Below are 25742 nucleotides of genomic sequence, written 5' to 3'. Positions count from 1 at the left end.
CTGAGTAATTTTCAGTTGCTATTCTAAAAAAATATATATAATTTTAAGTACATTTATTTTAAATACAAGTAAATATGTGTTTGTGTGTGTATAATTTCTCACACAAGGCTATTGTATGACTTCAGAAGACATGGAGTATATTCTGTACAAGTCATAAGGATGATTCATATGATGCTTTTGCATGGTTTGTAAAGCTTGAAAGCTTTAATAACAATACCATCTCCGAAAATTCTCCATGTGTTTAATGGAAGGAAGTCATATGGTTTTGAAATGGCAGTGTGAGGAAATGATTACATAATTTAATGTCTGGGTGAAATATTCCTTTAATGTTTCCGCTTTCACCAGCTGAGTCCAACGAACCCGAAACAAATGGTGCATCCTAACAATTCCAATTCGCTCGCACCGCCACGGGCAGAAAGTCGAGATTAAAGAACTGCTGGCATTCTGGTGGAGAAAGACGACTTCTAACAGAGGAAGAGGGTGTGTCTGGGAGCACACTGCTTTCGGGCTGTTTGGTCTCACTAAACACGGAAAGAGCAGAGACAAATGCTGACATCAGCATCTCCTTCGCTGTGCTCTTTTTCCCCCTCTCTTGGTCTAAGCTCTTTCGCTTTTTGTGTTTCTGAACTCCTTGATTCTATTCTTTGTTGCTAATTCTTCTAAGATTTCCATCACTTTTTTGCTTCTCTTTATTTTCACTAAACTGCCTCTGTCTTCCTTATCCTCATTTCATTCACATTCCTCCGTCTGACAGGAATGACAGATCCTGTCTGGTCCTCAACGAATCAGACGTGAAGAAAATATCCCATTGCCGGTACTTACAATTCACTGCTCAACGAAGCCCATTCACAAAACCACCTCCATAAAACAGGCTCACTTATATTACTTATAGCTCAGAAATGTTTGGAATATAAACATACGATGAGGGTTTATTACAAATTAATGACACTATAGGAACAAATAGGCTACAAAGAATGTAACGAGTTTGAAGTTGTGTAAGCCCCAATCTATAGACTGTAATATCCAGGACATTCAATTGCTAAGAATTATTAGCCATTCTGTGTAGCTGCATGAAATTAGCTTTGTTACTGTAATGGCCAAAAACATTTGATGTTACACAATTTATAAGTGAAATTATAGGTGAAAAGCACTGGGGTTGTGGACACAAGATGTTCGGAGTTCATTTAGAGTGTTCACATAAGCCAAATATTTTGCAAACTGCTCTGAAACTAATCAAAACGTCACCCCTAAGCTGAAAGAAACCATAACTGAGTATGACATGAATCTTCTTGCACAATTTAGGACAATGCAACCAGCATGAATCTGTCGTTCCTCACTAGCGTCATCTCAGCTTCAAGGACGTTCTCTCCACTCGCAATCTCCTTCAGCCCAGCATTCGACCTGCCAAAACACTGCAAAGGCTGCTGATGAGGCACAGTGTGAGTCATTTACATAAGGTAAACATTGACCCTCAAACTAGTCGACTAGTAAAAACAAGTAATTGTGCAACACCCTTAAGGAACTCAAAGATTTGTCCTCAGACTAATGTGGAAGAGACGTGATAGTGCGTGCTGCTTTATGACGAATAGTAATTTTGACCCAAAAACAGAATCAGTATCCTTTGTATTTTCACAAAAATATTGTCGACATTGATCAGCTGCTCTTTTATCCCATTTAATGATCCGTTTTGAAAAGAAAAACAGCAGCTTTCAGTGCAATCAAATATTAAAGACCCTCCAGAATCTCTATTGTGAGACTTAAGTGGTCTTCCAGTGAATGCTGAGTCTCATTTAATTGCTTTGGTAGTAACGCACATTGCTGGCCAAACACACTTCAGGCGGGAGAGAACAAAACAAAAAAGGCACAAAATAAAGGCTCAGCAAATCTGCATCACAGATTGGGCATTTAAAGGTAGAGTTTAGTCTGTCTCCGACTGGACAAACCTGGACGAGAAAAAGAAAAAGAAAAAAAGAGAAAAAGAGAAACAAAGCGATCGTGCCAAAGGGGAAAAAACCAGCCCAAACAGGAAAAGGTAGCTCCTGGATTGCCTTTGGAAAGAGCAGCAAAGCTCTTAATAAGCCTGCTGGTGGAAATGAGGGGTTCAAATGGCACACTAATGGACTTCCTCTAAAAGAAAGTGTCAAACGGCAACAAACGGCTGTGAACATGACCAACAAACCACCCACTGAAGCCAGGGAACACAAAGAGACTGCCAATGAAGCGTTATCTCCTGCTATTGATATCTGAAGACACTGTAATTCCTCTCACTAAGAGCAAGACGAGGATTTTACACACATTAACTTTGTAGATATTTAAAGACCCCAGTTAAAAGCTTAGTAAGTCAAGTAATTAAAGCATGAGATATGAGGCTTACTGCACTGAAACATCAGCTTAAAAATTTAATTTCTTTAAAAATATATATTTTTTTATATATAAACAAATATGTTTAACATATAAACAAATATTTTAATGAATGAGAATAAAATTAACAAATAAATACGGTTTTATTAAATAAATATGATTTAAAAACAAATGACCATTTTTATATAAAACATTTTTTAGTAAATAAATATAGGCCTACATATTTTTTATATATAAACATTTTAAATAAATACATTTAAAGGCACACTATGCAAGATTTGTACCTTAACATAACAGCTTCGAAATCATTTCGATGGTAAACAAACTCGTAGTAGGGCGAATCATCCCGATAGCAAAGCAGGGGGGACGGGGGGACGCTGGCAAAACCAGCAATGCAGGTTTGAGAGGTGGCGCCCCGACAAATCTCGCGAGAATCACGACTTGCTTTACGGCACGACGTCACATACATCAACAACATATGAAGCAGCCTCTATGAAAGACAATAGCACGTATTTCAGACGTGAATCATGGCAGAGTCGACGAAGAAAGCGCGGTCGAAAGAGTGCAGAGACGGCTCTGCGTGAGTGGTATTTACGACCGTAATGTTAAATACAAGTACTCCACAGCGACTCTAGGGGTCGCCGTTTGAGAAAAACGGAAACTGCATACTAGTGTGCCTTTAAATAAATATTTTTAATAAGCAAATATATTAGATATTAAAGTAGTTTTCCACATCAGATAAAAACATCTGTATCTGTACCGGAACAAGACAAAAGCAGCAAACACTACAGCGTTTAAATAAGATCTTCACTGCGGCAGTGTCAGACAACAACTTCCTCTTAAACAGGGTCTTTAGGGATGTGCCAACTATTAACAGCTTAAAACGTACAATATTACATCACAACTTATGTTACCCAATTCACTTACAAACTCAAAACGGCTGTATTACAAAATAACTTCCAAAATGTCAGGAGCTACATGAACCATCACTATATAATCATGTACTATAGAATGGAAAAAGAATGCAGCTTCTGTTTAATACTAATGCAACCCATATCCAAATCTACAGAGAACCTGTGTGAGGACCCGTACTTTGCGCAAGTTGCCAATAACAGGCCAGTGTCCTGCAAGGTAGACAAGCTTCAACGACAAACATCTGAGTGTATAACTGAGGGTGTAATGTTTAGGGATTTTGAAGCACGAGGCGATCAGTCGTCAGCTAGCAGTGAGCCAGTCATTCCCTCAGCATTCCTGAAGTGGCACACACTGAGCTCGCTGTGGGAGAGAAACGCAGGAGAGACATGAAGTTTGCGTATTTAAAAGGGGCCACAATTAGTATATCAAGACCATTTTCAGCCACTTCGATTCCTTATAATTAAGCTTTTTGCTACTGTATAAGACATCTATCTTTGCATATTTTATAATAACCCAACATGCAAGGTCATGTAAATGCCCTAAATGGCATGTTTGCCATACTACCATGGTATCAAAACTCGTATTAAAGGGTTCCTTCATCTTCGCAACACAAATAAAGATATTTTAATGAAAATTGTGTCCCTCCACTGACAGTCCATGCAACTACCACTTTGACGCTTCAGAAAGTTCTTGAATTGAGCCAATTCTTGTTTTGTCCAAATTTTCTAAAGAGGCACGATTGATTTATATGATGAATATATTTAATTTAGGCAATTTAAATTCAATTAAGTCTAAAATTAAATCTCAAATAAAGGGATCCAGTCTTCTGAAGAGACCTATATAAAGCGATTCAGTCTCTTTAGATCTCTTTATTAACTTTTTGAAGGGACAAAGGGGTAGTTGTGTTGATGTCAATAGAGGGTCAGAAATCTATCAGATTTAATTTAAAATGCCTTCATTTGTGTTTTAAAGATGAACAAAAGTGTTACAGGTTTGGAACAAAATGAGGGTGAGTAAATAGGGTGAACTATCACACAGAATTTTACTGGTAGAACTCAGTATTGTCAACACTAGTACTCAATATTAAAAGTAAAAAAGAAACAGGAAATATAATAGGATAATAATGCATTAAAATACTAAACGCAACAACAGTGGCAAAGAAATGAGGCACTATGCCAATCCTCCGGGCATCCAATCAAAGCGAAGTATGAGTCACATCATACTTCCTCTTCAGTCCAATGTGTCGGACTCGTGCAAAAACGGCCCTTTGCACACAAGCCTTTTTTGTGCAGATCAGGTCATTTGCTGGATCACCTGATGACTGAGTGTATATGCATTTCCTTCATCTTACCCTTTACCTTAAAACAACTGAGGAACAAAAAACAACAACACAGATTTACAAAACCCTAACTAATTGAATAAGAGCAGCAGTTGAAAGCAAGGCGAGGTAAAAAATAGCAGTGCCACAAAGACGCTCTTGTTCGAGGGTTTCTTGATGAAAACAGAGGGCAAAAGAGCAAAAGAGACACAGAGACAGACTTATAAAGATAGCGTGGGTGTGACAGCATCTCTCGGTGGGAGGGGCCACGTGTCAGACCTGACAGAAACCGATGCTGTTGGTTTGCATTTGCATTAGCTGTACTTTGGCATGACTGGCTGTTGGCATGGAAACGACACCACCAAACCACAAAAACTCCACTCAGTCCACACAGAGGGGCGTCCGTACGCTTAATGCTGCATACAAATCCTCCTTCATTCCAACAAACAGGTTTATGACATATAATGAATGTAAACATCTTAAAGGTCAAGGGAAAACAATTCAAAATTCAAATAAGTATTGTGTATGAATATTAATTTGAGCAAATGATTAGACGCTGCTCTTTTTTCTTTTCTTTAAATAATCCTGAAAAAAATGTATCACTGTTCTCACAAAAATGTTAAGCAGCACAATCGTTCTCAACACTGATGAGAAATGTTTTAAATCAGCAGCAAATCACAAATCAGCATATTAGAATGATTTCTGAATGATTTCTGAAGGATAATTTATGAAGACTGGAGTAATGATGCTGGAAATTCAGCTTTGCATAACAGCAATACAGTTATACTTTAGAAAATGTTGTAAACTGTAATAATAATTTCATTACCCGTAGGTTGACGTTACGGTTGCCAATACGTTTCAGAAGCAGAAGCAAGTTATGTAAAAAAAAAAGGGTTATTAAGACAAACATCACATTCTTTGCAATGTCCATTTAGAAAGTAAATATACCAAGTGGGGGCTAAATCGTAAAAAAAAAAATATATGATACCAGTATGATAATACAATGCGAGTTTGTCCACTCAAAGGGCAACACAAACTTGGAAGCTAATTGTGTTTATGAATAAGATTGAAACAGTAAGCAATATGCCTGATAAAGCACACTACACAATTGCCAATTACTTTTCGTATCAGTAATGCAATCGTATCAATACGCAAACAGCTGGAGAGATGTTTATGGCTGTTACTCCACAGAAGGAGCATTTCAAGCTTGCTGGCTTTCATGCTCTAGCAAACCCCTTTAACCACTGTTTGTATTTATTTTTAAATGAAGCTAGTTAACATTTATTTGCTCATTGCAGCTATAATTTTAGCATCCTGCTCGGGTGTGCGCCGAGGAGCAACAGAATAAGACATACATGAGTCCAGCGGCCACAGGATGTCTGAAAATACATGAGGTTTGCCACATACACAGCAGTCTGCCGCGAAGAACTGAAATAAGTTGTGAACCAAAGAGACAGAGACACCTCAACCTTTTCATTCTGAATGTGAAGATCTACACGTCACATTTAGTTGCTCCTCGTTAGACAGACAAATTAAAAATGTGCTGGAATGTCTGAGGAAAAATACCATCAGATCTGGTAAAACCTAATTAAAGGGTAAATAATAAAGGTCATGACTTGGAAAAAAGACCATCTGCGAACCCATTCAATGCTCTGACAGAGCCAAAGAACGAACTATGGCTCCATCACCTAAACTAATAAACCCTGAGGAAGTAGGTGAGCAAAGCTATGAATAGCTAATATTGTAACTTTAACAAGCTAAAGAGGCCAAATCAAATCAAGCTCACAGGATCAAATCATTGGGAATGTTTTATGATTGACTACTTATTCTGGGTGCTATCAAGGTCAACTGGGCTTCAACCCAACCATTTACAAATGATAGTGTTTCAAACTCTAGTGACCTGCCTAGCTAGTCTACTGCCATCTAGACAGAAGTTACTTATTTATGTAGGACAAAAGACAAGTATACACTACAGTTCAAAAGTTTGAGGTCAGTAATATTTATAATGTGTTTAAGTCTCTAATGCTTACTGCATTTATTTGATCAAAAATACAATAAAACAGTAATATTGTGAAATATCATTACAATTTAAAATAACTTTTCTATTTGAATCGATTTTAAAAAAGTAATTTATTCCTGTGATGCGAAGCTGGATTTTCAGCATTATTACTCCAGTCTTCAGTGTCACGTGATCCTTCAGAAATCATTCTAATATGATTTGCTGCTCAAGAAACATTTATTATTATTATCAATGTTGAAAACAGTTCTGCAGCTTCATATTTTTCAAGAAACTGTTACATTTTTTAGGATTCTTTGATGAATAGAAAGTTCAAAATAATAGCATTTATTTGAAACCGAAATCTTTTGTAATATAAATGTCTTTAGAGTTACTTTCAAATGCATGCTTGCTGAATAAAAGTATTATTTTGTTTAAAGTTTGGGATTTCAGTTAAAATTGTTTAGTGTATTTACAGCGAATTCTGCATTAGCCTTATCCATGAAAGATATAAACCTGCCTTAGATTGGAACTGAACGGAGTATGTTGACATGTATTGTATGTATTGAAGGCACGGCGCGGCGCCTATGATGTCTTATAATCCCGCCTTCATAGATTTTGGAACAGATAGAATATAAATGCAAATTCAACTGAAAAACAAAATTCCATCCATTGTTATAATGCCACAATGATGCATAAAAATTCACAAGAACCCAAGAATTGCTTTATTATTATGGTGGACAAACATTGCGGGTGAAATCTCGAGCCGGCACAAACTATTTGTGCTTTTAAGAAAAGCTTCACATATCTGCGCACTGCCTCCAATCCTCAAAATACTATAACTCAGGGCAATAATGACCCATCTCGCATAGATCTCCGAAAAAGATTCTATGAAAATGGCCACAAAATACAGGACTGGACTGGCAGTATAATTCCGGGCTTCGCCGAGTGGCAAGAAATAGACGCAACTACAGGCGTTTGTTTGTTAGAGCTCGAAGAACAGAATATGCGTGTGGGAGGCTGACTTCCTGTGGATGTCTGAGCAGAAAAAGAAACTAAAGTTTTATTGACACACTATGTGACACACTATGTGACACATAGAAGAAGGTGAGAGAATGGAGGCCCTGGATCATGAAGCTGTTTAAGTGGCTGTGAGGCAAAGAGAAAAAAAAAAGAAAGAAAAAATCTCTATTTCAATTTTAGCCATGTATAAAATACACAAAAACATTGTAGTTTTTGCTGTGAAATGGCTTTTAAAAATGGCTCTTTTTTTTACCATTAGGTACCATAATTTCAAACAAAGGTCAACATGAAATCAAAACTACTTACTTCCTATATACATGTTCCAGGAACAATTCATTGGAACAAATTAAATAAAAAAAAGTTTCTTTATAATATTTAAACAAAACGATGATCAAAATTATATTGGTTAACACTATTCAATATCACATTTACCAGTGTTCATATCCTTTAACGGCTACGCTTTATGACACAGATCTGTGGTCACACCGACAAGATTCATTTCTGGTCTGCTGAGTTTGAGGATGTGGGCTGAATCATACATAAGAGCGTCCATGTTTGAAAACTCACGCAATCATTATTACACTGGAAGCGGAAGCTGTTAAGTTATGACACGACACCAACAAGGGGATAGATCTCAAAATGACTTGAGACCATTGTTGGTGACCAGACAGTCACATCAGTTTCAGACTCTGTGAAAGTGACACGTCATCACGGAGCTCACTGAGAAAAAGACAGAAAAAGATTCTAAATGATAATGTGAGATCAAAATGCACCAAATGTACTTGATTAAAAATAAATGCCCCGGTCTTACTGTGGAAAAGACAGACAAGTATACTCTGTAGCCCCTTTCACACAGAGATTCCGGAAAATACACGGATAAAGTGACCCGGGATTTGACCCGGGTTCGTTTGATTTTGGTTCATTCACACTGCGAGTGATTTTCCGGAATCAGAGAGTGCGTTCACACACAACCCGTAAAAATCCCGTAAAGACACGTGACATCGATGTGACTTGTAAATGTCTCAGCAGCGTCTTAAGTTTGCTTAAACCACGCTTGTGCATTTTTTTCTTTGATTCGATCATAAACTTGCGCATTACGTACCATTTCACAGCTGGCGAACGATCCCGGCTTCAGCGTCATCACTACGACACGGCATTATTACGGCTTTTGTTCACACAGCGCGCGTTCCGGGACTGAACACGGCAATGTTACTAGGTACCCAACCCGGCATCGATCCCGGCATAAATCCCGGGTCGTGTTTGCGTTCGCACAGAAGGCACTCCGGCAATTTGCCGGCAATTTCCCGGGTTCAAAGCGCTGTGTGAAAGGGGCTTAAGGTTAATGTTTTTGAAAGAAGTCTCTTATGCTCACCAAATCTGCATTTATTTGATCAAAAAAAAGGGAAACATAATAGTCATTTAAAATAACTTTTCTATTTGTACATACTTTAAAATGTCATTTATTCCTGTCTTCAGTGTCACATGATCCTTTAGAAATCATTCTAATATGATGATTTGCTGCTCAAGAAATATTTTCAGTGTTGAAAACAAGTTAATATTAATAATATTAACAAAGTTAATATTTTTGTGGAAACTGATACATTTCTTTCAGGATGCTTTGATTAACAGAAAGTTCAAAAGAACAGCATTTATTTGAAATAGAAATCTTTCGTAACATTATAAATGTCTACTGTAACATACAATCACTGCACTTTTGATATGATTAATGCGTCCTTGTTAAATAAAAGTATAAATTTTTTTCAAAAAAGTTTTTTACTTTAGTAAGTAACACTGTGTCCTAACTACACTGAACAAAATTATAAACGCAACACTTTTTGCCCCCATTTTTCATGAGCTGAACACAAAGATCGAAGACTTTTTCTATGTACACAAAAGGCCTATTTCTCTCAAATATTGTTCACAAATCGGTTTAAATCTGTGTTAGTGAGCACTTCTCCTTTACCGAGATAATCCATCCACCTCACAGGCGGGGCATATCAAGATGCTGATTAGACAGCATGATTATTGCACATTTGAGAGAAATAGGCCTTTTGTGTATACAGAAAAAGTCTTATATCTTTGAGTTCAGCTCATGAAAACTGGGGGCAAAAACAAAAGCGTTTATAATTTTGTTCAGTGTAGTGAATCTAAAATGCTGAATGGCTAGGATAAAATTCAGATTTCATGGAAGAGACCACTTTATCACATTTTGACAGGTTAGGGCATAGCATTAAATGCGTTACTAAATTAATTCCTTATTTCATTTCATGTTGGGAAGGTCTATTCTACAAAGACAATGAATGAACAGATAAATAAATGCACTGACAGTTTAGTGACACAAGGGTCATAAATCAAGGCACACATGGGGAAAAATGTGGAACCCAATATTGGCTTTCAGCTTCCGTTTGTGTCGCTGTTTACAGCTGTTTTCCGGGCAAACAGATGGGCTGACAACTAAATAATGGCAGAAGAATGGCTTGTCAATATCAATCAGAATGTGAACGATCACTCAGTCACATGACACGAGACAAAACGCCGTACAAAACGACATGTGATGAGCATTTTGCATTGTTCTTGCTTGAGGGCTTTTCTCTATTTTCAATGGAACAAACTACCACTTTACAACGCTCTTAATTGGCACATTTGTTGGAATAACGGAGACAGTTCTTCTTTCAGTTGTAATTTGGGAGCAGAAGTCTCACACATCATTCAGAGAGAACATATGTGACAATATAATTGGTGTAAAGATTAGCCAAACTGCGCTGCTGAATAAAGTACAGCCCTTCACTTCCTTTTTCTAGCAGAACTTCTACATTCAGTGTCTACTTTCAATAACAGACTCAAAAAAGGGATTTTAAGGACTTTCCCCCGAGAGCTCTCTCTGTTTTACTAAAAAGCACAACAAAACAATGCAAACTTCAATATTTATCATGAAAGCATAAGCTAGGTTTGGACTCTATCAGAAACTATCAACAACCGTTCTAACAGAAAATGTTTGGGATTACTATTATGAAGAAAATAATTCTTTTATTCAGCAAGGATGCATTAAATTGACAAAAAGTGACATTTGTAATGTTACGAAAGATTTCTATTTCAAATAAATTCTGTTCTTAAAAAATGTCTATTGATCAAAGAATCTTGAAAAAGACAAAGTATACAAAAATGGTTTTGGTTTTACACAAAAATATGAAGCAGCATAACCGTTTTCAACATTATTGATAATAAGAAATGTTTCTTGAGCTCCAAATCAGCATTTTAAAATATTATATAGAAGCTCTACATTATTCTTTTCAGCTTTGCAGTCACAGGGGGAAAAAAAATTCCCTATTCATATTATATACTATAATTTTAAACATGAAAATACTATAATTCTGAAACATTTCTCCTGTCGAAAATATTTACCATTGAAACGGACAAATCAGCAGGACTGGCAGACACATAACGGTTATGTTTAGACACTAATATGCGGAAGGCAGCAACCAGGACAGGACAAGGTCAGCGAGCGAGAGATACGAGAGCAGCTGCGAGAAGAAGGTTCCCGGACCGACACGTTTAATATAACACAGGTGACAAGAGTCTGGTTGAGCACTGCTAAGGTTTGATATCACTGGTTAGGTGTTAAAAAAATTTGATAAAAGAGTGTCTGTCCGTGCAAAACTCGCCTCCACAAGGTCGCTTAGTCAGGACCAAGTCAGAAAAGTCCACCCACACGTCTCTATGACCCTGTTTACACCTGGTATTAAGATGCATTTAGTCGATCGGATCACAAGTGAACGAACGACGCTAAATACAGGTGTAAACGCGGTCTAAAACGTTTTAAGCTTGTCCACTACGAGGTATTCGAAAACACATTTGACCAGATTGCTCTCCGTATGTTTTTCCATCATCTCCGGGTACTTTCAACTTATTTTGCCGTTATATCGAAAGATAAAAAATAAATCAAAAAACATAGACCCTTCCCTCGAAGAAATCACGACAGAAGTGTAATCCCTCGTCTACTTGTGATCCTATCGACCAAAACGCATCTTAATACCAGATGATATAGCCTATCTGACCTCTAGATATGGCTCGCATCCCTCATTCAATCGAGGAATCATTTTGTGTCCGTAGCAAAACTGTGCAGGGTGAGTTAAGGCCCATTCACACCGAGAACGTTAACTATAACGATAAAAACTACATTAGATTCTACAGCAGTGCACGATAACGCTACGTTTATTATAAACGCACTGCAGTTCTGTCACTTTAAATGCTCAAGCTCTTTAAAACAGAGTGGATTCTGATTGACTGTTAATGTTTATTTAGTTAATCAGCTAGAAAAATGATTGGTGTGAACAATATGCAAACAAATGAGTTGCTAAATGGGCAATTCAGAGAAAAAGAGACGAAGAAAACTTGACATTTTGTTATACCCGCTTAAATTGAGCGCAGGAATCATCTCAAGTACTCGCGAGCCCAAAGCGGAGGTCAGATGAGACTGTTTGCGCTCTGGCCATAAACAAACAGAAGTTGAGCGGCAGCACAGACAGATACACATCTGAAGAGCTCCAAACAGACAAAGACGCTTAATATCAGTATTTAAGGGAGAAACAGGCTGCCGTTTTGAGCCGAGAGGTCTTTGAGGTCACATTTACGAGGCTGACGCTCTCGCAGGGCCCGTTGAGACTTGCAGCGCAGTAGGTCTTGGCCGATTCCATAAAGAACCAGAGGCAGAATGCTCCAACATTAATAGCAGGTTGCCCAGCTGTGCCGTCTCTAACTAATCCTGCAAGGCTGTAATTAAAGCACACATCAAATGCGCATTAAAGTCCCAGCGGCCCCAGTCACAGGGGGGACTCGTTAAGACTCAGAGGTTCCAATTCCGCCCCATAATTCCACAAGCCGAAAAAGATTCATGGAGCACCTCTGATAACTTTCCAACCCTTTAATTTTTCCATTTTGCAAATTTGTGAAAAGCGATGTCACATTTACAGTGACGAATTGCGCATGTGGCTCCTTCATCTGGAGCAGATGGAAAAAAGGGTAATCTTGCCTTGACGGATGGTCTTGGTAGACTAAACGATACGCAAAGACTCATTTTAGACGTTGGAGAAAAATGCTAAGTGCTTTACTCAAAACTAGCAGAAAAAGGGAAAGTGCCGCCACATCTATAAAAAAATCAAATAAAATAAAAGAAGGAAATCCAGATCAACAGCACAGAAAGATCCACACAAAATATCAGTATTCTTCTATAGTTTCCTTTCCCATAGCAAACACCTGAAGTCATGCCTAGGTCACATTTCACCCCAAAATCAAGTAATACTTTTTGCCTGATAAAGACTATTTTAGGACCATAATGTTTTGCATTATAAAAATTATGAAAATTAAGCACATTTTCCTCCTCAAATTAGTTACCTCATTACTGTAACGCATCTGGAGCTTTCTCTTTCTTATTCGCAATAGTTATTCTGAATACATTTTCAATACTGCATTACAGTATTTTTTACTTAAGGACTCTTTGACATATTTTTACATTAGGATGATGATAATTGGCAGTGGAAAAGGTCCTTAATTTGAATGAAAACAATTGTATAATGTATTTTGTCAATTTAAGAAAAGAAAGAAATACATTTATTTTTTATAGTAATGGGTAACACTTTACAATAAGGATCCATTTGTTAACTACATTGGTTAAAATAAACTAACAATAAAATATACTTCTAAAGCATTTATTAATCTTAGTTAATGTTAATTTCAACATTTACAATTACACCATTAAAATTAAAGGTTGTATTTGTATAAATGATTATTTAATGGACCTGAGCTAACGATGAACAGCTTCATTTTTAATAACTAATGTTAAAGATCAATAAATACTGTAACATGTATTGCTCATTGTTAGTAAATGCAATAACTAATGTTAATTCACTTTTGGGATCTTATTGTCAAGTGTTATCCTGTAATGGCATGGAATAAAAAAACTGGAAAGTAATAAATCATGAAGAATAATTGCAATTACAAAAGAAACTCAAAAGGAAAGCATCCATAACATTTTCAGTAATGAGAAATGGAAAAATCTGCTTAAAGGTCATGAAAACGATGCAAAAAATGTAATGGTCCTAAAAAACGATTCATTTTCTTTGTGCAATTTAAGAAAATGTGTAGTTTTTTGTGAAATATGACAGACATGTTCTCTTGACAGGTTGCATGAGATTCACCTGGATGCAAATGGCTGGCCCGTCTTTTTATAAAGTAGTTCTCAGCTACTCAGTCTGCTCACAAAAAGAAAAGGGGAGAATGTGGCCATAACAGTATGATGATGATGAACTTCATCCATTGGAGAGACGATGATTCACCTCTCCAAGGTCAGAGGTCGCCCTTTCAAAAAGTCAGTGTCTAAACTCCAAAGCTCCATTTCCTCTGAGTCACCCCATAACGGCTTTGATAAAACAGCTGATCTAGAACAATGATAAGAGACAGGCTATGTTCCCGTTTGAACACATTCCACTATTCCAGCTCTCTCTGTAATACCTGGCCAGGTATCGCCAAAATCCTTTGAAGGATCAAAGCCTGCCTGGGAGTTTTGATAGTGAAAAGAAGAACGCAGCCCTTTTCTGCTTCGCTCCAACCTATAATTTTCAGTACCCGAAAATTGCAGCTCTGAGAGTTCAATGAAGAGGCTGATTTTCGAACAATATGCATTATAAACCTCGAGCCTGAGCTGCAGGAAATATAGGAAACTAATAATTATGCAAAGGGTGCCCTGCTCTACTTTGGTCATGTGATCACAATGGTTTGGCCCTGTAATTATGCACACACAAAAACAAAACAACAACAAAAAAAACATATCCAGGTGTATTGTACGTTATGCCCCACAAACTTCATCTCGTCTTACCTCATAGGACCAGACGCACTGCACCCCGGCGAAGCGGCGCACGCAGCGGCCCACCTCCACGTCCTCATGGGTGGTGTACATCTCCTGCAGGCACTGGCGGATGTGGGGCACCATCCTGCGCAGCACCTCACGGCTCATGATGACGCCAGGGCCGCCCATGCAGAAGTTCTCCCCCGGTTCCAAGGCCAGCTTGCCCAGTTCGTCGCGGGCACCCATGCCCGTCTGGCCAAGAAAGATGGCTTCGCTGCTGTTCAGACTCCTCAGAAAGCTCTCCAGCTTCTCGCTTTTGATGTAGACGTCGTCGTCGGCTCGCATGAACCACTCGAACTGGTCCAGGTAGTGGTCATGCATGTACTTGAGCATCATGAAGGACTTCTTCTGAGGAGGGTACGAGTCGTCCACGTTCTGCAGAGCCACAATGGGGATTGGGATCGTAGTGTCAGAACCCTCGCTGGAGAAAAACTCCACTTTGCCTGGAACAGACTTGGCCCAGGTCCTACATAACACACACAAAAAGGAGAAATATGTTCAAAATTAGTGATCGATCGATCAATAAATTGGCCTAGGGGTGGGCGGTTTGACCAAAACCTTACATCATGTTTACAGTATATCACAATATAATAGTTATTTGCGCTGCAAACTGAGCCACAAAATGTTTTACAAATAACTGGTTTGTACTGTCTATTTTTCTATATAATCTCAAACAGAAAGGCGCCTCAAGGTACTATTAAAAAAAAAAAAAAAAGGTTAACAATAAAAACCTATCCCTCCTATCAAAACCAAAATTTAGTTTTTTTTATTAAGTGAATTTTGAGGAAATATTGTTTATTTCAGCAATTTTGTTAACAAATTCTCACATCATCATTAAATGATCAGGAATGTGATCAAGAACAAAAAAATTGACAAAACAATTTCCCTATTTAACATGGCTAAACAACAACAGTAATTATTATTATTTAAAATTTTTATTATTTTTCAAATAATAAAAATAAAACATATCAATGATATAATAAATATAATAATATAACAATAATATTATGTACCATAAAATTAAACAAGTGTTTAATATTATTATTAATCATAATAATGTTAAATTACAATAGTAATATTTATGGCTGTCTTCATTTCTTTGCTGTCAAACGTTCAATTAGGGCTTTTATTTTTGGGAAAAAACCATGAGGAAACCTCAAAGCTTTGTTGACAACAGATTTATAACAATTCTAATTGCAGTTTTGTGAACACTGTTGGTGCATGTTGCGGTTTAAAATGCACGTCATCAAACTCAGCGCTTGCAGAGAATAGCACACACTTCCGAAGTCCGAACCGATCCGCTCCGGGACACTGAAAACCCTGGATCATGAGCTGCTTGTGTGTAAATGAACACAGTATCGCGCATCACTCTGAGATTTACACTGTTCACTTGGGTCATATTAGGTTGAAAAATACCTAGTACTGGAAAAATACTGGAAAATATATATATTAAAAAAAAAATTCAATCACATTCCTGATTATGTACTGTATATATATATATATATATATATATTGCTGATATATATATATATCGGCATTGATCATTAAAAAACAACAACCTTGGTTAAGCAGCACTATTCAGAATATATTGACATGAGCACCTGAAGACTTGAGTAAATAACAATGCCTCGAGTTATTATCAGAATTTTCGTCATTCTGATAATAACTCGAGGCATTGTTATTTACTCAAGTCTTCAGATTGAGCAAGGAACTGCTTAAGGATGATTCAGATGGTTTTAAAACAAAAAGTCCCAAGCTGATTAACTATAAACATGTGAAACGAAAACAGATAAACGAAATGCAGCACTCAACACAAGAATAAAATGCCAAAAGCTTCATTGTGCCATGACCCTGAAGTGTAGGAGGACACGCTTGCAGCAACTAAATCAGTTCAGCAGAGCTTCAGAGATGCACTTAATTTAATATTGCAACATTCCTGTCCAGACACTCAAGCACGAGTCTCTAAAATACACTTGTGTCCCGCATGTCAGCACGTGGAAAGGCTGCACTGTTTTTGTTCAGATAATATCCCCTCTTCTTGCCAACATCTAATTTTACCAAAACCCTGCTTCCTGTTCTCTGCAACTAAAGAAGGGGAATCCAAAGATACAGTGTTAACCTTTTGCACACTTCTGCAGTGAAGAAGACACGGGCTGCATCCGAAATCGCATACTTCCCTACAATATAGTGGCATGCAATATAACAGCATGTGACAAAAGAAGTAGCCTATGTCCGAATTCATAAAAAGTAGGCAAAAAAATACCCGGATGACCTACGTCTTCCGGCGAGATTCTGAAGTGTGCATATGATCGACACTTTGCTATCCCATGAGGCCTATCCCGGGAGAGGATTTGTGAATGGAGGTGAAGCGACGCAACTGACACTGGTAGGTCACGTGATGATGACAACATGGCGAATGCAGTACGTCCAGATTACATTCATACTATACAGAACATACTTTTTTTAACAGTTGTGAAGTAATTACTTTTTCAAAATAAGTACCTACTCAAGAGAGTTCGCAATTTCGGACACAGTCAGTCTGATATCGCCACTGAAAGCAGAAGAGCCAGCCAAGCTTTGCTTTGATAGACAACCTTTTTCATTTTCTAGCACAAAATAAGCATTCAGTAATCTTGCCTGCATATGCAAATCAAATAATGCAAATAAATAACTGAGATTGCAAACCAGGATAAATAATAGTTTAGCAATCCTTTGAGAACACATTCTCTAGATTCTTAGGATCTTCAAATTGCTCCTGTGCAGAACTATAAGGAATTAATTGTAGGAAATACAGCAACAAGAGCCATTGTAAATACATCAGTGATGCTCTGGCTTTTCCACCAAGGCAATTCGCCCCAAAAAACCTGGCAAGGAAATACTGCTGATTAAACGTATGACATAAATGCTTGCTTCAGCACAACTCTGTCCTCTCCATCCTTACACAAATTACCATGGTAACCACCATAGTCTCCACCAAAGTACCATACAAATACTATTCCTAAAATAATAATGTGGTATTAGCCAAAAGTGCCATTTAAAAATGAGAGGAAGATACTGACCATGGTGATTCTTCTTCATATATGACTGCGTTTAATAACCTATAAAACCCCACAAGCGGAACTAATACAACAGATGAAATAACACGATTCAGCATAACCCTGTTCTCTCACTCCTCATCCTTACCGTGATTTACCGTGGTAATCACAGTCTCCACCAAAATACCATTAGTTTTTTAGTTTTTTGCTACAGCAAAACTGTGGTAAAATGGTATTTGGCATAAGTGTCATCAAATATAAGAGAAAGAGTCTGAAGGCTTTCACATTGTTTGAAGAAGATCCCGTATTAGTAATTATGATTATTAGATTCTTTGTACATGAATGCGTTTTAATATAATATTGATTAGATAACTGAAATAAAGCATAACCCTGGCCTCTTCTCCATCCTTACATTGTAACTGTTGTCTCGACCAAAATAACATAGAATTATTGGGTTACACTTTACTTTAAGGTGTCCCTGTTACGGTGTAAATATACTTTAAAGTACTGATTCATTAATTAACTACATGTAACGTTACTTACTATAGGGTTAGGATTTGGTTTAGTTAGTTAGTTGCATGTAATTATGCATAATTTAAAGTTAATATTACAGTAACTACATGTATCGTGTAAAAAGGACACTGTAAAATAAAGTGTTACCAATTATTGTTACTATTTAACTATGACACTTCCGCGGAAACTATAGTTATCATACAAGTGAACGCATTACCTGTAACTCCCATCCGCCCCAAATGTTATTTGCCAAATATATAGTAAAATATGAGATAGATATATTGTTGAAGAAGATCCCGTATTACTACGGTTACCGTGGTGATTTATCGTACGTGACGTGAATGCGTTGAAATACCAATAACTCCCACCCGCCCCTCAAAAACCAATGACTGATAGCTGAAATAAAATTGCTCCAGCATAACCCTGACCTCTCTCTATCCTTACCATAATTTACTCTGGTAATCAGTCAAAATATCATACAATTATCGCTACTACTACTAACTTACTGTACAATAAATGTGTGGTGGTAACAAGCACGGATTCTGCACTGTCGTAACTATGCTGTATTTGGGCGGGAACTACGGTTGCCATGGTGATTCTTCGTAAGTGGACGCAATGAATTACCTATATGCTGCCACGGCGCGGTTGTTCAGGTACTTCTGCGCGGTCATGACGCCCACGAACAGGAAACTGTTGGACTGGGGAACCGCGGGCTTCTCCGTGTTGGGCATCAGCACCCCTCCATACTCCTTCTTCATCATCATCATCATCCCTCCTCCACCTCCGCAGCCGCCCGTGCCACCGCTCGCCCGCCGCTTGTGACCCGCTTTCTTCAGCTCAGTGGCCCGGGGCAGGATGAGCCTGGACGCCAGTGTGAACCCAACTACCAGACCCAGCAACACACTGAACCACGATCTGCGACTTCTGCCTGCCATTTCAGCTTCAACTCAAACCTCCGGATCAGTCAGGGCTTTTATTTCTTTTCGCCTTCGTTTTATTTTAAACGCCAGCCGCTGCTGCAGTCCCGTCCAGAACACTGGGTTTGGGTCCGAGCATGATCGCCGCTGATCACCGTTCACTGCCTATGTGTACGTTGCAGCGCTCCAGTCCGCATATATCACCAGCCACTGCCATCTAATCGCCAGCTATCCGCTCCATGCGAGCCATGATTAGATTCGTGAAGGTATTTCCGTCGTCTCTAGCTTGAATTGTTGATAAGTCAGGGGAAATGAACGGTCTGCTGTCTAAAGTGCGGCTGCATCCCCGTTCTCGCGACTATCTCGCCATTGTGAGTGAGCGAGTGCCTGAAACGCGTCTCTGCGGCTTAACCGTCAAGGGTTTTTGACACGCTGGAGGCGCCGTAGCTCGTTCCTGATTGGCTCAGAACAGTTATCTGATGACGTTTCATGCATGGGAAAAGCGTTGCGTCCTTTTTCTCGTGAATTGTTCTTTTGAAAAATTCAACATTAAACTGTGTTTATTGTAAAGGAGACAAACGTTTTACAATCGATGTACCGACATATTATGTATTTATTAAATGTAAATTTTCTAATCAGAAGCCAGTTTTCACTGTTTTCCTTGTAGAATTATAGAAATAGCCTACTTTAAAATAGATTTAAGCCAGAATAACAAAATAAATAAAGAATTTTACATACAAAACAGGCTACAAAACTGGATGAAAGAAAAGCTATTATTATTTTGGATAATGATGTTCATCATCATATGTGATGTCTTAAATGCGAACTCCTGCTTCTTCAATTTAACGTAATTTCACTTATAGCTTACAAAATAAATAATGTGACAAATTTGTGCATTCACTTCTTGAGGAATTTGTGAGGCTTAATATATGTTTCACACCATAATATTGGATACTGCATGTTGCAATAAAATACATTTAAAAACATTTTGTCAAGTTTATTTTATATTTTAAATTCAATGTGTTAGTTATATATTTATATTTCTTATTTAATCGTCAAATTTCATATTATGATTTCCTGTAATATAATCTTAATTCTCTAATTTTATAACAAGATTCCTCCCTTCCATAACTGACCAAACCACTTGCTAATCTCGCCACCTAGTGGACAAAGTGTGACCTCGCGAGATTACAAATTGCAATTCAGTCGCGTCCTTCCTTTTCTACTGCGTATTTTCCTGTCTCAACGTAAATGGGCAATATAATTCAACACATTTTTTTATCTCAATATCATAACTAACTGGACCTAAGGGGTGAATTTGAATAATCTCACCACGATGCGTGTTGTTTTTCTGCCAGGTCCCTATTCACGAACTTACTTCTAATATTAACTACTAGCAATAAGCAATTCGTTTAGAAAAAAAAAAAGGTTTATTTATTACGAATATAATGTTTTCCCTTTCTCTAATCACAATGTTTAACACAAAATATATTTTCTCTTAGTGTTCGACTTTCCTGTGTCCTGAAAATAACTTTTCAACCTGTTAAAAAGTGTAAATTTTACTTTGATGGCCCTACACGTGGCATTTGCTGTCCTGATAAATAAGACATAGACAAACGTTGAGTAAGTATGCATTTTAATTCTGAAAAGCTCACAATGACTTTGACACGTCATTCCTAAACAAATGCTTTCGAAAACACCAAAGACCCCACACCACGTAGGCTGCTATTTAACATCACTAACAACTGCATTGATGGATCTGTCATAAAACGGCAATTCCTAATTTTTATAACAGAATACAACCACTTCAAATGATATAAATGTAGCACTTTGCATTTTTATTTACTCTCTCTAGGTGTTCATTTAGCACAGCCTTCATAAGTGCAAAAGGTAAAAACAGGAACACATTTCATTACTAAAAATCATCAGCCTGCCCCAGGAGTATTAATACCTTTGATGAGGAGGCGTCATTAGAAGCTGTCAATCAGACAAATAGGCAATAGTTTCTTAATCATAATGTGCAATTCAAGAAAAAAAAATATGTAAAAAAATACACGCGTAATTCTGACTGCAAATGCTGTTATTGTGAAACACAAAAGCATAATCATCATGCAGCTCAAAAAGGAACTGCAAAAAAAAAAAAAAAAAATTACCAGTGCACTAGAACTGATTGATTGAAAAAATAACAGCATACAGGATGATGGTGAGAACAGGATGATGGTGAGAACAAAAGTTAGACAATGCAGCCTGTAACCAGAAAAAAATTAAGATCTATGAAGACCCTTAATAACCATCTTTGCTATTGTCCTATGATGAGTGCTGACAGCTTTATTCAGTTAATATTTATGTGTTCCTATGGGGGAGTGTTAAAGGGTCAGAGGTTAATCTGACGACCTTTAACCTCATCCACCAGCAGACGGTCCTCTCCTGCCGGGTCTCCAGGCGCACGTTCCTCCTCCATCTCCAGACAAAGGACTGTACCCTACAATACAAACAGACAGCAAATCATATAAACAACAACATGAATAACAAGACTCTGCGACAGTTCTCGAGTCTCAACCAGGATAATGGGCTTAATGATGAACGTTGCATGAACAAACAGAAAAACAGGTCGCATCGCATCCGCTTGTCAGAGAAAGGGTTAACAACAGTATGAACTGACGGCCAGTGTTGGGGGTAGCGCATTACAAATAACAGGAGTCATGTAATCAGATTACTTTTTTCATGTAACGAGTAACACAAGCTACTTTGCTTTCCCATGTATAGACTGACGGCTCTTCTGTCCCCATGGTTAAAATTCTCTATCCGTTGAGCATACATCATTTGTACATTTGTTACTGGGGTCCATTATGGGATTGAATACGTGCGCTCGATAAAATCCACTATGGTTTCGGACACCACTACAAATGTAAACCTATCTCAGGGTATGGGGGCGATTTCGGACACAGCCTAAGAGTATTGATCTTTCTTCTCCATCCTATTCTTCTCCAATCTAGAATGGCAGCACAGCTGGAATTTTTTTTTGAAATGTGCCCTCTACTGTATGAATTTGCATTTCCTTCAGCCTGAGGCTTATTCATTTCACTTCTGTGAAAGGGTCTTTCCATTTGCCAAAAATAGAACTTTCTGGTTTTTTTGTTGTTAAAAAACAGATGAAAAAAGTAATGTAACATTACTTTTCAAAAAAGTAACTAAGTAACTTAATTTGTTACTTTTATTTGTACACAATATTGTAATGCATTACTTTTAAAAGTAACTTTCCCCAACACTGATGACAGGGATATATGGACTTTTAAGGTAATGCTCCTTTAAAGGCATAATGAGAAAAACAGCTATATATTTAGCAAAGCACATAGAAAAAATATTATATATATATATATATATATAGTAAAACATTGCTTTATTTTTCATAATTTAACTTTATTTGTATAACAATGCAAAATAAAGAACTATACAGTAAAAATAAAGTCACAAAAATACATTTAAACAACAATATAATAATGTCTAATGTCACCAGGGTGAGTAAATGATGACTTAATTTTCGTTTTAGGGTAATAGTAACTATCCCCATAATGTCTAAATATAATTGCAATATTGATTACCTGAATAATTTCCCCTGTGAAATCTTGGTCTATTCTGAAAATGGGTTAATTTTTTGGGTTAGTGCACTCAAAAAAAAAAAAACATTCTGTATGCACTTTCTGAAAGTATTTTAAATAATCTGATTGAACATTGTTGTTAGTATCGGTAACAGCTAAACTTAACATTATATTACACTATGAAACATTCAAAAAGTCATGAAGCTTATATACATTTACTTATTTTAAGGAATGTTTAAAACTACAAATGTTAAAAATTAGTTGATTAGGAAATAAACGAATAAGACTTATAATAATAATAATTTACAAAGTACATGAAAAAAAAAGAGGAAAAATAAAGCACATTTACTTTACATTTAATTTTTACTGTATTTTATTCAATTTTTTATAATTAGTATTTTGGATAGTTATAGAAATAAAGACCCAAAAATGTTTAAATTGAGTAAAGTATTCTTTGAATCATAAGACTTTTTTTTTAAATGATGAATATGCTGCATACCAGTGTGACGAAGGGGCTTTTTGTCTGTCCTTGGTCTCAGTGAGCTGGAGGAAGGGGCTTCTTCAGTGTTCTGCTGGAAAGAAGAAATAATATGTAAATGCACCACCTGACACCTGAGGCCTAGAGAGATTCGTCCCAGAAGTCTTACCTGTGCAACTTTTGCATTTCCTTTATAACTCTTTCCTTCCTTCATACTTTCCCACATCTCAATTTTCTGTCTTCTCTTTTCCTCCTCAAGCTAAAGAGAACAGAAGAACCAGCATGAATATTGTGTGATGATTTGTATATGTACATTTCTGAAATACATAACTTGGACACAGTCACCTCTGATAACAGATAACTCTAAATTGTAATGTAGACATGCATTTTCTATAAAACTGCTTTGAAACAATATGTATTGTGAAAGCGCTATACAAATAAATGTGAATTGAATACTGCAAACCGAATGTCCGTCCTGTCCGATCACGTCACCACATGAGACTCACCCTCTGCTGCTTCTCTCTGAATTCTGCAGCTCTGGCGTCCTGCTCTTCTTGCATTTTGCGGCGTGACGCCTCCAGAGCCTCCTGACGCTGCACCACAGATCTGGGGTCTGCAAATGCCACACACACACCTCTTAATACCTCAAATACTTTCAAGGCATTTCAGTTTCCAAACAGCAGACAGTGTTGGTTCTGACCTTGGTTCACGACTGAGACAGACGAGCTCTGATTGTCTCTGGGTCTGTTCTTGCGGAGATGCTGGATGAGCAGAAAGACTCCCATACACAGGAACACCAGATACCACCCATATTCAGACAGGATCGACGTAACTGTTGAAAAAAGATAAAGTTGACAATGACATTCCAGACACTGCAAAGACTATAAGAACTTTCCAAAAGTATGTTAAAAAGTCTGCAATATAATCGACCATTTGAATATTGTTAATAGTATCTATATACAACTTTAATATATAGCATAAACATTCTATTTCATTTTGTAACATTCAAAATACTCACATGTCATGAAGCTTTAATATTATATGAATACTATATATCTTATTTTTAGGAATGGCAAAAGTCTAAATGTTCAAAACCATTAGTTGATCTGTTTTTAAATAAATGTAATAAAGAAAATAATAAAAGACAAATTAATAATAATAATAGTAGTAATCATCATCAGCTAATTACTTTTCATTTCTGTTAATTTTATAGGTAACAACATTAAGAAGAATTAAAAAAACATTCAATTTGAAATCTGTGAAACTTTAATTATTATCTTATATGATTCATGCACTTTACTATAATTACTACAATATATATATATATAATGTATATGTTTAAACAAAAACATTAATTTCTACTTTAAAATTAAAAGTATAAAATGTGCTTTATTTTCACATCTTTATTTAAATTTCTATTGCATTTGATAAAATATCAAACGTCTTAAATAATTATACCTTTCAAGCAAAACATTTCACAAAAAGAGGAATGTTATTTTATTTATCTGTTAAGCATTGTATGTTTGGTAATGGCTTATTAAAACTCACATTAAATCATAACTGATGCATCTTATTGACTTGTATACTGTAGCCTATAAAATGTCACTAATCTTATTGACCTAACAACTGTTAACGTTATATCATTCTGTTCTAGTCATTACTTGAAAAGATCCGCATCACTTCACTCCAAAATGTCAAATCGATGTTTCCATTAAGAGTCCTTTTATAACCCATAGTCACGGATTAGATATCAGTCAAACGGATTATACTAATATTATTATATTACACTCATGATACATGATAAAAGGTCAGTAAACGCCAATGAACTAAAGCTCCGGCTCATGTTTACATACCAGATGACTGCAGAAAACTCAGATCCTGGTTTGGAGGAACATCTTCATTTTGGACATGCGCATCACCATCTGCCTCCATATTAAAACGCTTTAAAGATGTTTTATGATTTTGGTATGAGAATATATAATAATTATCTCATGTTTATCCCGTTGAATTCCACTCAAGCTACCCTGCTACAACACACCGACTCACTTCCGCAACCACAAGACAGCCAATCAGCTTTAAGATGACGTGGCCTTTACGGGGGCCCAACTGAGACAAATCAAGGCAAAATAAAATTAAAACATACTCCTCCTTTTCGATTATAGCTTTGCTTGTTTGAAATCTAAAGATTGAAATACCACCCTTTAAATTGGAGTTATCACTTATATCACAGTACTGGGAGTAGAGAAAAAACAATGTAACTTAACAGAAACTACAGATTTTCCAAGTGATATTTTATACACTTGGTATCTAAAATATACCCTGTTATAAATGAGATTGATGATCTTTCTCTAAGCGTTTACAAAATGTGTAGGCAATAATTGGGTAAAAAATGTGCTGTGCATTTAGAACTTGAGTTCGAAAAGTTTTTCAACATTGTGAACAAACTTCAAGTTTCTAGTCTTTGAGCAGGGTTTCTCAAACTCGGTCCTGGAGGGCCACTGTCCTGCACAGTTTAGCTCCAACCCTGATCAAACACACCTAGCTGTGAGTTTCTAGTGATCCTGAAGACATTGATTAGCTTGCTCAGGTGTGTTTGATCAGGGTTGGAGCTAAACTGTGTTTGAGAAACCCTGTCTTTGAGGATGATTCACAAAATATTAGAACAGTAAAAAGACAGACGGAATTC

The 25742-nt window shown here is 37.0% G+C and overlaps 2 protein-coding genes and 1 long non-coding RNA gene across 6 annotated transcripts in view; 1 reads left to right on the top strand and 2 right to left on the bottom strand.

Moving 5' to 3' along the window:
* The window catches only part of chsy1 (chondroitin sulfate synthase 1), a 61042-nt gene extending 41631 nt beyond the window's left edge, over positions 1-19411 (bottom strand). The window contains exons 1-2 of the mRNA XM_082154349.1: positions 18687-19411; positions 14485-14980 (exon numbers count right to left, since the gene is read on the bottom strand). Of these exons, the coding sequence (XP_082010475.1) occupies positions 14485-14980; positions 18687-18997 (807 nt within the window). The 5' untranslated portion in view covers positions 18998-19411. The remainder of the gene's footprint in view (positions 1-14484; positions 14981-18686) is intronic.
* Positions 1-25742, top strand: part of LOC309487554 — a 93490-nt gene that overhangs the window by 27112 nt on the left and 40636 nt on the right. The window lies entirely within an intron of this gene.
* Positions 20599-25132, bottom strand: selenos (selenoprotein S). 4 transcript variants are annotated; one of them, XM_082155157.1, is made up of 7 exons: positions 24910-25132; positions 23757-23888; positions 23563-23669; positions 23226-23315; positions 23078-23150; positions 22582-22615; positions 20599-21461 (listed from the first exon to the last, which is right to left on the bottom strand). In XM_082155157.1, exons 1-6 carry the CDS (start codon positions 24986-24988, stop codon positions 22611-22613), a joined length of 486 nt encoding a protein of 161 aa, XP_082011283.1. In that variant the 5' UTR covers positions 24989-25132; the 3' UTR covers positions 20599-21461; positions 22582-22610. The 4 variants fall into 4 exon arrangements, with proteins under 4 accessions (XP_082011283.1, XP_082011284.1, XP_082011281.1 ...); XM_082155158.1 differs by having other exon boundaries at positions 23078-23147; XM_082155155.1 differs by lacking the exon at positions 22582-22615 and having other exon boundaries at positions 24910-25131.

Source organism: Leuciscus leuciscus (assembly GCF_965113295.1).
Source record: "Leuciscus leuciscus genome assembly, chromosome: 2".
NCBI classification, from domain to species: Eukaryota; Metazoa; Chordata; class Actinopteri; order Cypriniformes; family Leuciscidae; genus Leuciscus; species Leuciscus leuciscus.
Note: the sequence above shows the minus strand (reverse complement) of the source record. Positions and strands in the feature narration are given on the sequence as shown.